General features: G+C 37.1%; 1 protein-coding gene and 1 pseudogene across 1 annotated transcript; one reads left to right on the top strand and one right to left on the bottom strand.

The window, feature by feature from the left end:
- Positions 1 to 2,958: 2,958 nt before the first annotated feature.
- Positions 2,959 to 3,657, bottom strand: LOC142178219 (putative carboxylesterase 2; annotated as a pseudogene).
- Positions 3,658 to 4,662: 1,005 nt separating this feature from the next.
- Positions 4,663 to 9,856, top strand: LOC142178218 (uncharacterized). The gene is made up of 6 exons (XM_075247544.1): positions 4,663 to 4,947; positions 4,999 to 5,958; positions 6,400 to 7,157; positions 7,277 to 7,417; positions 8,278 to 8,351; positions 9,756 to 9,856. The coding sequence occupies exons 1-6, from the start codon at positions 4,663 to 4,665 to the stop codon at positions 9,854 to 9,856; spliced, it is 2,319 nt and encodes a 772-aa protein (XP_075103645.1).
- The last annotated feature ends 6,247 nt before the right edge of the window (positions 9,857 to 16,103 follow it).

Below are 16,103 nucleotides of genomic sequence, written 5' to 3'. Positions count from 1 at the left end.
CTCAACAATAGAATAAAGATCTGTAGACTTGTCTAATTTCTATAGACTATGAGAATAACTAACTAACTACTATTATTATTTACAATGTTTACTCACACGTCTCACCCATGTGAGAATAATCTGATAATTTAATGAATCCACTTTGATCTGGACGGTGAGGATTTAATCCATCATACACCATATCAATTGTTGAGGGTGCTCCATGTGTAAGGTCTGTTTGTGCAAATAAAACCTTATCACTTCTAGATATCTCTGAAGTCCCATGTTTTGTCTGAAACCCTATATCCTCTTCTTCTTCTATTGACTCTCCATTTCTCTCATTTATCCGATCAATTGAGTGAAAATTAGAGGGTTTCTTCCCAACAATAGAATACAGAGTTGTACACTTGTCTAATTTCTATAGGCTATGAAAATAACCAACTAACCATTATTATTCTTTACGATGCTTACTCACACGTCTCACCCATGTGAGAATAATTTGATAATTTAATGAATCCACTTTGATCTGAACGGTGAGGATTTAATCCATCATACACCATATCAATTGATGAGAGTGCTTCACGTGTAAGTTCTGTTTGTGCAAATAAAACCTTATCACTTCTAGATATCTCCGAAGCCCCATGTTTTGTCTGAAACCCTATATCCTCTTCTTATTATTCGATTGACTCTCCATTTCTTTCATTTCTCCGATCAATTGAGTAAAAATTAGAGAGTTTCTTCTCACCAATAGAATAAAGAGTTGTACACTAGTTTAATTTCTATGGGCTATGGAAATAACTAACTAACCAATATTAGTCTTTATAATGCTTACTCACACGTCTTACACATGTGAAAATAATTTGATAATTTAATGAATCCACTTTGATCTGGACGGTGAGGATTTAATCCATCATACACCATATCAATTGCTGAGGGTGCTCCACGTGTAAGGTCTGTTTGTGCAAATAAAACCTTATTAATTCTAGATATCTCTGAAGCCCCATGTTTTGTCTGAAATGCTATATCCTCCTCTTCTTCGATTAAATCTCCATTTCTCTCAATTCTCCGATCAATTGAGTGAAAATTAGAGGTTTTTTCTCAACATTTACAATGGAGAATATAAAGATTTTGCATTTAACTCAATTTTTAGTAAGTTCTTAGTCAACGAAGATATTGACTCTTAAGAAATTCATTCCTTGATTAACAATTAATTTATGAAACTTTTAATATGTTAACTGGTATCTTTTCTTTTTATTTGGTTATGTTAATTGCCACTTACTCACTCTTTATATCCTTAGCTTCTCTTTGATTAAATACAGAAATATTTGTAATTACAAAGTTGAGATTTTTCGTCAATTAAGGCTATATTTCCTAATGTGTTGAAACATTATGACTTTTGAAGAAAGTAACTGAAAAACAAAAATGTCCTATAAGTAGTATATCATCAACATACAAGACTGTAAAAATAATAGTGCTCCCCCAACTTATAAATCCGAAAATGTGATATATAAGATTTAAAATGCCTTTGATGAATGGGTTAAAATGTGATTTTATAAGTCGCAATCATAGAATGCGATTTATAAGTCGCAATCAAAAAGCGATTTATAAGTCGCATTCAGTATGTGCGACTATAGTCGGTCCCTTTCTCTCCTCGCATGTTTCCTTCTTCTTCCAGCGAAGGTACTTCTATAATTGGTTTAATCCAGAAAAGAACTTCTATAGCGTTAGAGATGGCTCTGCTATTCAACACCACTCTAACTACTCCTCTCTCCTCTCATGCATCCTCTAATTTTTCAACTTTTGCTGCAACTTCATACCCATGTATATTACTATTAATGTTTAATATTCTTGTATGTGTATTAATTCCTCTGTGGTGATTTTAGCTCTGGTTGTTTCTAGTGAGATTATTATGATTCTAAATTCTGGATTTTTTTTCTTCTGTTGCTTGCATTTGTTTTGTGTTTGTTGGAGTTGCAACTACTCCCTTTATTGAGGTTTTGAATTGAGTGTAGAAGAGGAGCTATATGGTTTATTGTGTTCTTTTTCTCTTCTTTATCTAAAATTTAGTTGTTTCCTTGCAAAGTTTATAATTTTGGGATGAATTACTGTATTTCGGGCCTTTATCTGAAGTATCTGTATTGTTTTTTTTTTGGGGGGGTAGCTGATCAAGATACCTTTCGTGCTGGTTCTGGATCTTAATATTCTGTAAAATTTGAGGTTAATACATCTTTTATGTGATTGCATTTGTTGTTTGTTCATCACTAAAATTTAGTTGTTTCCTTGCAAAGTTTGTAACTTTGGGATGAATTATTGTATTTCGGATCTTTACCTGAAATACCAGTATTATTCTTTTTGGGGGTGGGGATAGCTGATCAAGATACCTTTCGTGATGGTTCTGAATCATAATAATCTGCAATTATGTGATTGCATTTGTTGTTTGTTCATCATTCATTACATGAAATACTTGATCTTCATTATATATTTGAAAATACGAAATTGGTCACTTGGGCTTTCGCTAAGTAGCTAAATAACTTTAGAGCAAAGTTAAAGGAGGATAAGTGCATGAAATTGAGGAGCTTGTTTTCTAGTAATATATATTGGGTCCACATATATGAGAAAATGGCATAAGTAAAAGATTATTCACCATCTTCCTCTTTGTTGTTTATGTTATAATTCATTGGTAATGTGAATAATCCATCTTCTAAAGACTTGCTTTAATTCATAAATAGATCTTTGTAGATTTTAAATTGTATTATGATTATTGCAGTGATGTAAAACCTTATGGTTGTGTCATATATATTGCCCCCTTCATGTTATACTATTCACTGAAAATAACTTACCAAGTTGGGAGTTGAACTTGTTTACATCGATTTTAGTGTAAAAGAAATTGTATATTATCATTGTTACTCAAAAGATATCTACAGGTAAACTTTCATAAAAAGTTAAATTTATAATCTTGTAAATAATGCAGATTACTGTTACAACAGATAAAAGAGATCTGATAGTATAAAAATTATTTACACGCATGACGTCAATGAACATCAACAAGTTGTGTCTCAATATGTTCTATCTTTCAGATCTTCTCATTAAAGAAGTCAAGTAGCCCTTCCATCAAAACACCATCTTTTCCTTCTGTCTCCATAATATCCACTTCACCTTTCCATCCACTCTTCTTCAGCGCCTCGTAATAAGTCAAACTCATGTCTCTTAGAAAGTCCTTATCTGCAGTAAAAACCATAATTCTAAGACAAATAAGATTGGACAGTAACCTCGGATGAGCTGCTGGATTTAACCTCGAATCATCAAGTCATGTACATTCTGGTAAAATATACGAACAATATTCATCAGGTTCACTATTACCGAAAATGGGATGGATTAATGCCATACCAACAATCCTAAAACCATCCCCTGGTGGATTTTCACTAGCACTTGCTCGAATCACCATGTCATGTACAATATTGGCACCCGCACTATCACCAGCCAAGAAAACACGCGAGAAATCAACATGATCCTTGAGACATGGCTCCTCAATAAATTCTTCTATTAAAATGAGATGGTCACACACTTCAACATGTAAAGCAACCCATTTGATAACAACCCAAGAATTATCGTAGCACGTAGGTAAAAAGGGTGTTATGGGGCTAGTCTATAATCAATGGATATGGAAACTAAAGGCATGCTAATAAATTGTTGTTGTCGTCCTTGGATCGGATGCCAGTATTGGGATTATCTAATAGAGATACATATACAAAATTGTGAAATCTTTCGACTCTGGCATCTTTGTAGACGCAAAAGAAAGGAAAAAACTCTTGAGCTATTTCACTTGTTGGAATTGAATCCATGTTGATTTAAGACTGAAGCAGTATTTCTACTACCAACGACAGATCTAAGAGTGATAGTTTAATGTAGTAGTGAATTGAAGGCTTCATATATATGACTTCAGTGAGTGCTTGAATTATTGATTTTTACTTCATTTACAAAGAATTTGCGTTGACTTATATGAATATCTTATATGTTTGAATACTCTGGTTGCTGTATTTTAACTTAAAAGATATTTTTAACAAACCTTTCTTTGTTTATATTTGGTTATTAAATTTATGGCCTTGTTGGGGTGAGGTCTAAAAAGGCCATACATAGATTAAAATATCTTATTGACATTAATAAGGTTGTCTTTGTTGCAGTCATGGAACCTTTTGTTGATAAGAACAAGACTGAAGGTTACAAGAGATTTTAGGGATTCCAACATGGTGTCGCTAATCTTAATGGATAAATTTGGTGCTTCTGGAATAGTCAATGTGATCCTATAGTTATTGCAGAAGATGATCAACAAATCACTCTTAATATCAAAGATAAGATGCAAGACAATGGTCTCTATGTTACTGCAGTATATGTTAAATGCACAACTGTGGAAAGGAAAGATCTTTGGAGCAGTATTGAGGATATTAATTTACTCGTAGATGGTCCATGGTGTATTGGAGGTGATTTCAATGTTATCATGAATCCGAAAGAGAAATTAGGTGACAAACCTCATAGAGCTTACAAAAGTTTTGACTTTATCACTACTATGGAAGCTTATGGATTTAGTGACATTGGTTTTACTGGTCCCAAATTTACTTGGTGCAACAATAGGAGACCTAGGAAAAGGATTTGAAAAAGATTAGACATGATTCATGTAAATGACCAATGGAGTCAGGTCCTAAACATAATTGTGTGAAGCACCCGGTGAGGACTGGCTCTGACCATATACCTCTTCTTTTGAAGTGTCACAATGATCATCAAGAAGTCATCAAATATTTCAGCTTCCTTGATTTTTGGACTGAACAACAGGAATTTCTGGAGGTAGTTCAAAAAGCTTGGAATGTGCAGGTTACTGGAAATGCTATGTGGAGGCTGAAGAGCAAACTTCAGGAGCTTGGTAAAAATCTCAGTCAATGGTCCACAGATAAAGTGGGAGATATTCACCAGCAAGTAAGTGAATGAGAAGCTAAGGTCCATATACTAGAAGATCTTGATATTCAGCTGAATTCGAAACACAGTAGGGAGGACCTAAATAAAGCTCATACAAAATACATAAATTGGTTGGGATTACAAGAGAATCTTTTGAAACATAAGACTCAAACTAAGTGGCTTCAAGAAGGAGACTACAATACTAAGTGTTTCCGTTGTGTGTTGAGAGAAAGGAGAAAAAGGCTTCAGCTTCATAGAATAAAGAACAACAGAGGTAGATGGGTAAAGGGTGATGATAAGATTGCACGAACAGCGATCAGACACTTCTCCAAGTTGTTTAATCTTCCTCAACATGGGATCAATCACAATGTACTTAGTTGTATACCAAAATGCCTAACAGAAGATGAAAATGCTATGCTCTCTGAGCTTCCAGATGAATTAGAGTTCATGAATGTAGTATTTAGTCTGAGTGCAGACAGTACCGCTGAACCATATAGGTATAATGGAATATTTTTCCAACACTATTGGGAGATCATTAAGAAGGATGTAGTGGATTTTGTTCTGGAATTTTTTAAAGGAAAAGAGCTTACAAGATTTTACTCACACACTTGCTTAGTCTTAATCCCAAAAGTTGAATCACCGACCAGCTTCTCTGAGTTGAGACCAATCAGCCTTAGCAACTTTACCACAAAAATCATTTCTAAAATCTTGGCTGAGAGGGTCAACCCTCTTCTTCCCAAACCGATTTCCGACAACCAAAGTAGTTTTTTCAAGGGTAGACTCACTGAAAATATTTTATTAGCACAAGAAATTATTCAAAATATTACCAAGACCAACATACGAGGAAATATGGTTATAAATCTAGACATGGCTAAGGCATATGATAGGATATCATGGTCATTTCTAGTAGAGGTCTTTAAAAGGTTTGGTTTTGAGGAATTTTGGATTGATATGATTTGGAGGGTGATTGCTGATGTTTGGTATTCTATCATTATCAATGGTACTAGAAGAGATTTTTCACCTCTTCACAGGGTCTTAAGCAAGGAGACCCACTATCACATTCTCTCTTTATTTTGGTAGCCGAGGTCTTGTCTAAATCTCTTAATGCTCTTCATGACAATGTTGATTTCATTACTTTCACCATGAGTCACAGAGGCCCTCTCATTAACCATCTAGCCTATACAGATGATATAGTCATCTTCACCAGCGGTGACAATAAGTCAGTAAAGCTCATAATGAAGTAGATAAGTAACTATGAAGCCTCCTCTAGATAAAAGGTAAACACTTACAAGAGCTTCTTCCTCAGATATCCTAAGACCGGTGCACACAGAATTTATAGAATGAAGGAGTGTACTGGCTTTCTGGAAAAAACTTTCCCCTTCAATTACCTTGATTTTCCCCTGTACATTGGAAGGAAGAAGTTAGAATTATTTGATGGCATGGTTACTAAAGTGATAAAAATATTGTTGGCAGGGAAAGATGTCGTCCTATAGAGGAAGAGTAGTATTGATTAAAAGTATATTGCTGTCGTTTTCCGTGTATACTTTGTCAGCTATGAGTCCACCTAAGGGTACTTTGAACCTATTGGAGAAGCATTTTGCTAATTTCTTTTGGGGCTCCAAAAGTGATAAAACTAAATATCACTGGAGTTCTTGGAAGAATTTATCTACTCCTAAGGATGAGGGAGGTATTGGTATTATAACCATAAAGGATATCAGTAATACTCTTGCTATAAAAAAATGGTGGAGGTTCAGAACTCAACCATCTTTGTGGGCTTCTTCCCTTGAAGCAAAATATTGTGCTAGAGCTCACCCAAGCACTAAAGTTTGGGCCTCAGGTGATTCCCATGCGTGGAAGCATATTACTCTTGTTAGGAAGCAACTTGAGACAAATATTGTTTGGAAAATAAATACAGGTACTTGCAACTTCTGGCTCGATAATTGGACAGAGAAGGGTACTCTGGATACTATGTTTCTTGATTCAGAGGGCAGCAGAAAGGCTAAGGTGCAGGAATACATTACACAAGGTCAATGGAATCTAAAAAAACTTGGTATGATCCTAGATAATGAAACTGTGCAACATATAGCTAACATTAGGACTGAGGAGCAAAATGAACAAGACTATGCCATCTGGAGCCCTACAGAGGATGGAAAATACACAAATAAATCTTCATGGCAGATCACTAGAAGCAGAAGGGAGAGAAATGAAGCACTTTACAGGCTATGGCATAAGTGCGTTCCCTTCAAAATTTTCTTCCTGTCCTAGAGATTATGCCATAACAATTAACTTTTGATGAGATAATCGCCAAGTTTGGTAACCAATCAGTTTCTAGATATAATTGTTGTCAAAGACCAAAATGTGATTCCATTCATCATACATTCAGTGAAGATGATGCTGTTAGATACCTTTGGAATAGATTTGGTAGGCCTCTAGGCATCATACATCAGAATTGGCATGTTAGGATGATTCTCAAGAAGTGGTGGGAAGTCGGGTATAAAAATAATATTCATAAATTATTGTTAAAGATTTTACCAGTAATTATCTTCTGGAAAATCTGAAAAAGTTGGAGTTCTTGCAAGTTTGAAGACCAAAAAAGATTTGTCTATATTCACATGGAGTAGCAAATCACCTGGACCATTCAAGTTGTTGTTATTATAGCATATCCTAACTGCAAACAGAATTGGCCTTGGGTGAGACTTTGTGAAGAGGTGGAAATAATAAAACCTATTATGAGATATTGACAAGTAATATGGATGAAACCATCATGGGATATGATTAAAGCAAATACAAATGGGAGTTTTTTGGTTGACACTGGTAGGGCAGGTACATGAGGGGGAACAAGAGATTCACATAGAGATCTCATCATGGCCATCTCCATACCAATTCACTGTAGAAGCAACAATGAAGCAGAGGCAACAACAACCAAGTTTGGTGGAGGGCGGTTCAACAGGGATATACTAAATTCTGCTTAGAGCTTGACTCTTATAGTGACCAATATGTTAAAAGAAAGTAACACCAACAACATGAAGATGAAGCATACAATTAGTGCCATCACACAGATTCTAGACTAGGCAGAAGTTCAAATTACCCATTACTATAAAGAAGCCAACCAGGTAGCTGATCTTCTTGCCAAAAAAGCTGCAAATAGTGGCAATAGCTCATATTACTACACATTCCAGCAGTTACCTCGAGAAGCTAAGGGTCCTTTTTGCTAGATAAATGGAAGTTGCCTAGCATAAGAAGTAGATTTGACAAAGCCAATTTCTTTGTAAGTTAATGTATTTTCTTTACTCATGGAAGAGAAGTTGTATATGATTAGCTCTTTCATAAGTTTTTTTAAGGTTGTTGCAGCTACAGTCTTGTGTATATGGAAAGTGAGGTATATGCCCCCTTCTATTTTGTCATCTTTACCTTCTATATACATGGTATAGGTTTAGCCAAACTCCCAACACCTCAGGATCCTCTCCCTGGGTGATGGCCTTTAAATATAAAAATAATTGTGTTCACCCTCTTTTGATTCAACCCATTATTCTTTTAGTTGTATCATTTGATGATTTCAGGATGTGTTCCTCAAGCGCATATGTTGCTCGGGCTCTTTGATTATATTGTCGGGTGTCTCTCGAATCCTTAAAAAGTAGCACATTTTTGGAGAATTCAAGACAAGTGCGGCAACATTTTGAAGAGTCTGCACAATATACTGAAGCGCTAATTTCTTCAGAATATTATCCTATAAAGTATACAAATTAATCAGGTACTTTAACACTTAAGCTTTTTTCATCATTAAAAATATTTCTTAGGGCTAATATTAAATTCTTCTAAACTCATTTTTGGTTCAAAGGTCTAATTAGTTCCTAATTGGCTACTTGGTTTAATAAAAGTGGAATAGTTAGATGATTAGGACAAGTTATTCAGTAGGAAGTATACATTATCTCGCAAAATCTTAATTGTTCTTATCTCTTACTTTACCTCAGAATTATATATTTTTTTTGCATTTTTCTTTTTTCTTTTTTATATTTTATTTGCATTATCATGACTATATATGAGTGGATGCAGACTCTATTATTACGTATGAACGGGTACTAATACGTGTATGAAGGCAAAAAAAATCAAGCAATCCCTTTGCAGCAGAAATTTTGATGATAATTTGATAGAAACTAAGGATCCACCAAACTATATAGAGAACCAGGTTCTCTATTAGTTCCCACAAAACACACACACACACGGCAGTTAGTAAATAAGACAATAGAGTTTTACGTGAAAAACTCCAGTTCACGGGATTAAAAACTACGGCCTACACTCATAGGATTTCAACTTCACTACCGAGCAAACTTCAGATTACAAACTATTGTAACCTAGGAATTAACCTATTAATCCATCACTAACTTGTAATAACTCTATTACAAGCCCCTTTGTAATAACTCTACTACAAAGCTTACAACTCGACTAACTCTAGCCAAGACACAAACACAAAGTTTATGGTTTTACAAAAGGTTTCCTACACAATGCTTCTAACTAAGCTAAGTAGGAATTACAAGTAAATCACTTTAACAAAGGTACAACACAACTAAGGACATATAGTGACTCAATGCAAGAAACAGGTCCTTCGTTATGTTGTTCTTTGTTCTTGACGCCTTGAATGTTACTTACAAGTTGGCAACACACTTGAGAGAAAGCTTGGTGAATTCTAGAATGGGAAAATGTGATGTTTTGCCTTTGCTTCATGTTAATATTACATAAGTGACATCACTTGAACGATGTAGGCATGTTTGGTACAAGGGCATTCCCCATAAAGTGACTGCTCCACTATTTGCATTGTTGCGTGTGTGCAGGAGAACAGTTACAACCACTTTACAGCTGTGGGGAGTTGACTTATACTATCAGCAAGGGAACTGATGTCGATCTGTTCCCTCTGTTATTTCTTGGACTTTGAATGTTGGAACATGTCCCAGACTTGAGACTTGTTGACCTTGAGCACTATGAGGATATGGAGCAGGTTCCCCATCTGGTTCTTAACATTAAGTTTGTTAGATTATTAAAATATAACAGGACACATAACTTTTGAATTTTTCCCTTTTTGATGATGATAAACTTGTAATTGAAATCCCCTTTGAGAACCAGAGTACCATAAATAACACCCAAAAAAATTTCGTATTTCCCATGAACATGTTTCTCCCTCTGTTTCCCCTCAATTACTTTCCCCCCTTTTGGCATCATAAAAATATTAGTAACAAATAACAAGCAAAAATAAGTATAGCAAGCTTTAACTCATGCCACATGTGTGCAAACAAATATGACTAAAGACAGAGCAGAAGAGTAAAGGATGCATAGCAAAAGGATGGAATATTCATTAACTTTGGAAATAAATAGGGAGCAGTTCCATTTGTCACACAATCATCCACAAAATAAAACAACAACAAAAATACTAGCCACTAAACATATCCACACAAAGGAGACCAAAACAGAGGACATGCAACTTGAACTTGACACTAGGAAGGGAACAATTTTAAGGAGCACTGGAAGGGGGGTAGATATGAAAAGGCAAGAGTTATAAGGAGGATATTCATTCGAGCATTTGCGGACCCTTGCTCAGTGAGTAACCTCTCCTTCAGGTCCTCAACATGTTTCCTGAGATCAACATTCTCCTTGGTCAGACGGACAACCTCTGCGCCTTGTGTGCTGCTGGAACTAGGTGCCTCCTGGGCCTGACTAAGCTGTCCTTCAAGAATAACATTTCGTGCCTTCAACTTCCTTATCTCTTCATTGGCAAAATTCTAAGCTTCAATCAGTTGAGAGATAGTAGAATTGCTGTCAACCCCTCCTTTCTTATCGATGCACTCACACTCTTCTAAGGTGGTCTTGGAGAAGATCTGCTTGCGAGTACCCACTGTAGCCTTTCCTAAAGGGACTTTGAAGAACTCAAATACTCAGCCCATAATTACCATCCTTGAAATCTGCCACTCCCTTTATGTGCTCAATCATGATACCCGACAGATTGATAGTGGAGTATGCATCCAATGCTTCCATGAGGAACATGTCTGCTTGTGACATAATGGAATGCCTTTCTGCACGAGTGAGCAAAACCTTGTTCACCATCTCGAATAACAGCTGGTACACTTGAAGGAGGGCCTTCTTTTGTACCCGTCTCCCCTGTTGTACTGCATCATCCTTCAAAATCGCATTTCTGAAGTTTGAAGAATAAGTCCCCTCAATTGAGGATATTCCGTCAGTAGGCACTCCCAAGATGGTTCCCAACATAGCCTCATTCATCATAAAGTCAACACCATTCACCTTCATGCAGATATTGTCATCCTCAACTGTGAAAAAATCGGCATAGAAAATGCGCATCTCTGCCTCAAACACCTTAGGACTCTTATTTATGAACAAATGTGTCTACTGTTGAAAGTCACATATATCAACCAGGTGGCGCATTCCTAGCATGTCAAGAATATCAGGGGCAAATATTCTGCCCCACAACACCTTCTGGTTTCTCAGATTTTCCCTTACTTCATTCTTGGCTACACCCACCTTGGCCTTCTTGGAGGAACCAAATTCCTTATTGGCACCAGACTTCCGTTTCACTAATTTTCTCACACTTTTCTCTTTCTCTGCAGATTTCTCAGACACAAATTTCTCAGACACTTTTTGACCGGACTACTCAGCCATTTTCTCTCCAGACTCTCCAACTTCAACATTGCTAACCTCCATCACTCTCACATATGACTTTTTCACAGACTTTGGAATAATAGGTTTCTTAGAGGACTTACAAATTAAGGGAATGGGTTCCTCCTCCACCTCGTCATCAATGTCAACAATAAGTGATGTAGGCATTACCTCTTCATGTACTAACTTTTCACCCTTCACCAACCTTCTCCTCTTCTTTTCTTTCTCACTTTTCTTCAGAGCTGACTCAAGAGCTTCCTTCTTTTGCAGCCTAGTAGTAGGTCTTTTAGGGAGTTTCCCTTCTACTCCTAGCATTAATAAAGCTTGAAAGAGCCACATTGTCATAGTCTTATTCACTACCCTCATTCTCTTCCTCAGACAGAGATCTCATCTCATGAGCGACAATGGTCAATGGCTCAACATAGAAATAAGGAGAGGGAACACGATCAGTACTGACCTGGGGTTCTTTTGAAGAACATGAGTTTCATCCCAAGTAGGAGAAGAGGGCTCATCTTGAGCGGAGGAATCAGGTCCCTCATGTGGTTTCCCGGTAGTACTTTCAGGTGCCAGATTTTTGACAGGAACCAGTTCCCTACCCTCTTCCTGTAGACTATCACCTTTCCTTTGAGGCCCATTAGTTTCAGACACACCTTCATAACCACCAACCAAACATCCCTAAGCAGATATTGACAACATATTCTCTATGGCCTCTTGTTCTTTTAACCCCAAAGTAAACTTAGAAGGCATAAGAGGAATATTACCTGTAGGATATGCAACATTCAAATCGAGACCTGGGATAGTCATTGCTAATTCATCACCAGTACGAACCACACCTTGTTGTGCCTCAGAACTTTCTTCCAAATGCAGACTGGAAACTTCCTAATTTTCTTCTCCCTCCATTGTTTCTCCCTCAATTATTTTTTTCGCCGAGGCAAAGGGAGAGGTCATAGCCACAACCCTCTTGGGATTCGAAGTTTTGCAACTCCGATGAGAACCAGAACTTGATTGGGTTAGAGAAGAGGCAGTGGGTGGTTGGGAATCTTGCTTAGGGTTTGGACTCAGTGGCGTAGGGTACTTAGACTCTATCACTGGTGCTTCAAGAGATGAAGACACAATGGGGACTTTACTGGGGACATTTGAGGCTTCGAGATTCTTAGACATTATGGAGTGTAGTGAGAGTTTATGAAAGAAGGGAATATTTTTTGGTTGTTGAGAGAAAAGGGAAATTTTGGCTTTTGATGTGAACAGTTGTGACAGTGACAGAGTTTGGGTTTATTTAAAGGGGGTGAGGGACCGGTTAGGAACAAGTATTGATTTTCTGGATAGACGGGTCATTTTGTAACGGGTAGGACGCTTGGATTCTAAAAAGGGAAAAAATAGAAACTGACATTTTAATGATGTGGCACCTTTTTTAGACATTTAAAAAGTTGTGCATGGGAGTACAAAGGAACTACTAACCTGTATCAAAGGAACCAGGTCCCCTAACAGATTTTGTAAATGTGAGCCTCATCATTTTACCAAAGTGCAATACCATTAGCTCATTGTTTGCTCTGTAATCGTCATGCGTGTCTACTTATAACAGTATAGAAATGAGTTGGACCTTGCCAAAAACACTTTTTAGTTGTTTTACCTTTTCATTTCTTTCATAGCCAATCATCGAGGGATCAGGTTCTCAGCTTGATTTTATCAACCGAAGTGCCAAACGATTCTTTTTAAAGTGCTCTCTGCTCAGTGCTTTGGTGAAGATGTCTGCAATTTGATCTTCTGTGTTGCAAAACTTCATGCAGATAAGCCTTTTTTCAATATTATCTCTGAGAAAATAATGTCGCATATCAATGTTCTTTGTTCTCTTATGCTGAACTGAGTTCTTTTCCATGTTGAGATCACTAGTATTATCACACAATAGTGACACACAAACAGAAAATGCTCAAAAATCCTCTAACTGCTGCTTGATCCACAACAATTGAGTACAACAAGAGGCAGCTGCCACATACTCAGCTTCAGCAGTTGAAAGAGCTACTGAGTTTTATTTTCTTGTACCCCATGAAATTAGACACGAACCCAAAAAGTGTGCCATGCCAGAAGTGCTTTTTCTATCCACCAAATAACCAGCATAATCAACGTCATCATACCCAATCAAGTCGAAATTGTCTCCTGAGGGGTAGTAGAGAAAAAGGTCCTACGTTCCCTTTAGATATCTTTGGATTCTCTTGGCAACCTTTAGATGAGATTTCTTTGGATTTGATTGAAACCTAGCACATAGTCCCACACTAAAAACAATATCGGGTATGCTTGCTGTGAGATACAAGAGTGACCCAATGATACCTCTGTACATGGTCTCGTTCACAGGGGAACCAGGTTCATCCATGTCCAGACGAGTGATAGTGATAATAGGAGTATCAATGATTTTTGAGCTTTCCATTTCAAATCTCTTCAGAAGCTCTTTGATGTATATCTGCTGACTTATCATTATGCCCTTAGGAGGTTGCTTGACTTGCAGACCCAAGAAGAAATTCAATTCCCCCATCATGCTCATTTCAAACTCACTTCCCATGAGATTTGCAAACTCCTCACATAGAGAATCATTTGTTGCACCAAAGATTATGTCGTCAACATAAACTTGCACAATGAGCAGGTTCCTCCCCCGTTTCTTCAGAAATAAGGTGTTGTCAATTTTTCCTCTTGTAAAGCCATTTTTTAGGAGAAATTTGGACAACCTTTCATACCATGCACGAGGAGCCTGCTTCAGCCCATATAAGGCCTTGTCGAGGTTAAAAACATGCTTAGGATGCTCATGACATTCAAAGCTAGGTGGTTGCTTGACGAAGACTTCTTCTTTTAGAAAGCCATTCAGAAATACACTTTTGACATCTATTTGGAACAATTTGAATTCCATATGAGATGTAAAGGCAATGAGGATTCTGATGGCCTCCATTCGAGCAACTGGAGCAAAAGTTTCATCATAGTCAATCCCTTCTTCTTGATTGTAGCCTTGAACTACCAGCCTTGCCTTGTTCCTTGTTATGTTCCCAAACTCATTAAGTTTGTTTCTAAATACCCACCTAGTTCCTATAATAGTTCTGTTAGCAGATTGAGGAACCAGGTGTCATACGTTGTTCCTCTCAAATTGATGGAATTCATCTTGCATAGCGGTAATCCAATCAGCATCTTTCAATGTTTCCTTGATATTTTTGGGCTCAACTTGAGATATAAAAGCTGAGAAGGTAAGTGAATTTCTTGACTTTGATCTAGTTTGAATCCCTGAGTCGAAAGGAGTAATCACATTTTGAAGAGGGTGTGAACTTTTGTGCTTCCAGTTAGACACCTGAATCTCACTGTGAGAGGGTCCATGTACTTCTGAACGTGACCCATGATTGATGTGAGTCCCGCTTCTCAGCTCAATATCTGGGGTTCCTTGCACAACATCAATAACTCTATTCTAAGGCTTAGTTGTTGTGATCGAGGAACCAGGTTCCTCTACATCAGCTGGAGATACAACTACATCATCATCATTTGATTCCTTGACGTAGCTCATCATGTTAGCCTTTCCACTTGCCATATCAATGACTTCACCAGAAACTGTTGACTACTCTCCATCTTGATCAATCTTATCATGTGAATCTTTCCCACGTAGGTGGTGTGATTCATTAAAGATCGCATGTATGCTTTCCTCAACACATTGAGTTCTTTTGTTATAGACTTTGTATGCTTTGCTTTGTGATGAATAGCCTAGAAAGATTCCTTCATCACTTTTGGAATCAAATTTTCCAAGTGCTTCCTTACTATTGTTGAGGACAAAACATTTGCAGCCAATAATAACGAACTCGAAAAGTTTTAGGTGGCCAATAATAATCTTTTTTCAAAAAAAAAAATTACTTTAAGAGGGACTTGATCATGTACATGTTCACCAAATAGCATGCAGTGTTAACAGCTTCTGCCAAGAAGTTTTTAGCAATGCCACTATCAATCAGCATTGTCCTCGCCATGTCTTCAAGATTCCTATTTTTTCTCTCCACAACACCATTTTGTTGAGGTGTTCTTGGAGCTGAGAAATTATGACTTATACCATTTTCAGCACAGAATTCGTCGAATATTGCATTATCGAACTTTGTGCCATGATCATATATTATACACACAACATTGTGGCTCAGCTTCACTTGGATCTTCTTCACGAAGGCAACAAATACTAGAAAAGTTTCATCCTTGGTTCTGAGGAACAAGGTCCAAGTGAATCTCGAATAGTGATCCACTATAACAAAAATATACTTCTTTCCTCCTTTACTCATCACCCTCATAGGTCCACATAGATCCACATGGAGGAGATCAAGTGGCCTTGAGGTGCTAACTTCTTTTTTGGGCTTGAAAGAAGACCTAACTTGCTTTCCTTTTACACATAAATCACACACCTTGTGATCTTTGAAACTTGACATCGGCAGGCCACGAACCAAGTCCTTCCTAACCAATTTGTTCAGCAACATAAAGCTTGCATGACCCAGTCTTTTGTGCTATAGTTCCAT

The sequence above is a fragment of the Nicotiana tabacum genome, chromosome 24, assembly GCF_000715075.1.
Source record: "Nicotiana tabacum cultivar K326 chromosome 24, ASM71507v2, whole genome shotgun sequence".
NCBI classification, from domain to species: Eukaryota; Viridiplantae; Streptophyta; class Magnoliopsida; order Solanales; family Solanaceae; genus Nicotiana; species Nicotiana tabacum.
This window is presented reverse-complemented; position numbering and strand designations above follow the sequence as displayed.

Coding starts and splice junctions, on each gene's coding strand:
- LOC142178218 (XM_075247544.1), top strand. CDS start 4,663: ATGGAGTCAGGTCCTAAACATAATTGTGTGAAGCACCCGGTGAGGACT. Junction 4,948..4,998: donor TGGGAGATATTCACCAGCAA/GTAAGTGAATGA, acceptor CTTGATATTCAG/CTGAATTCGAAACACAGTAG. Junction 7,158..7,276: donor CTTTACAGGCTATGGCATAA/GTGCGTTCCCTT, acceptor TTGTTGTCAAAG/ACCAAAATGTGATTCCATTC.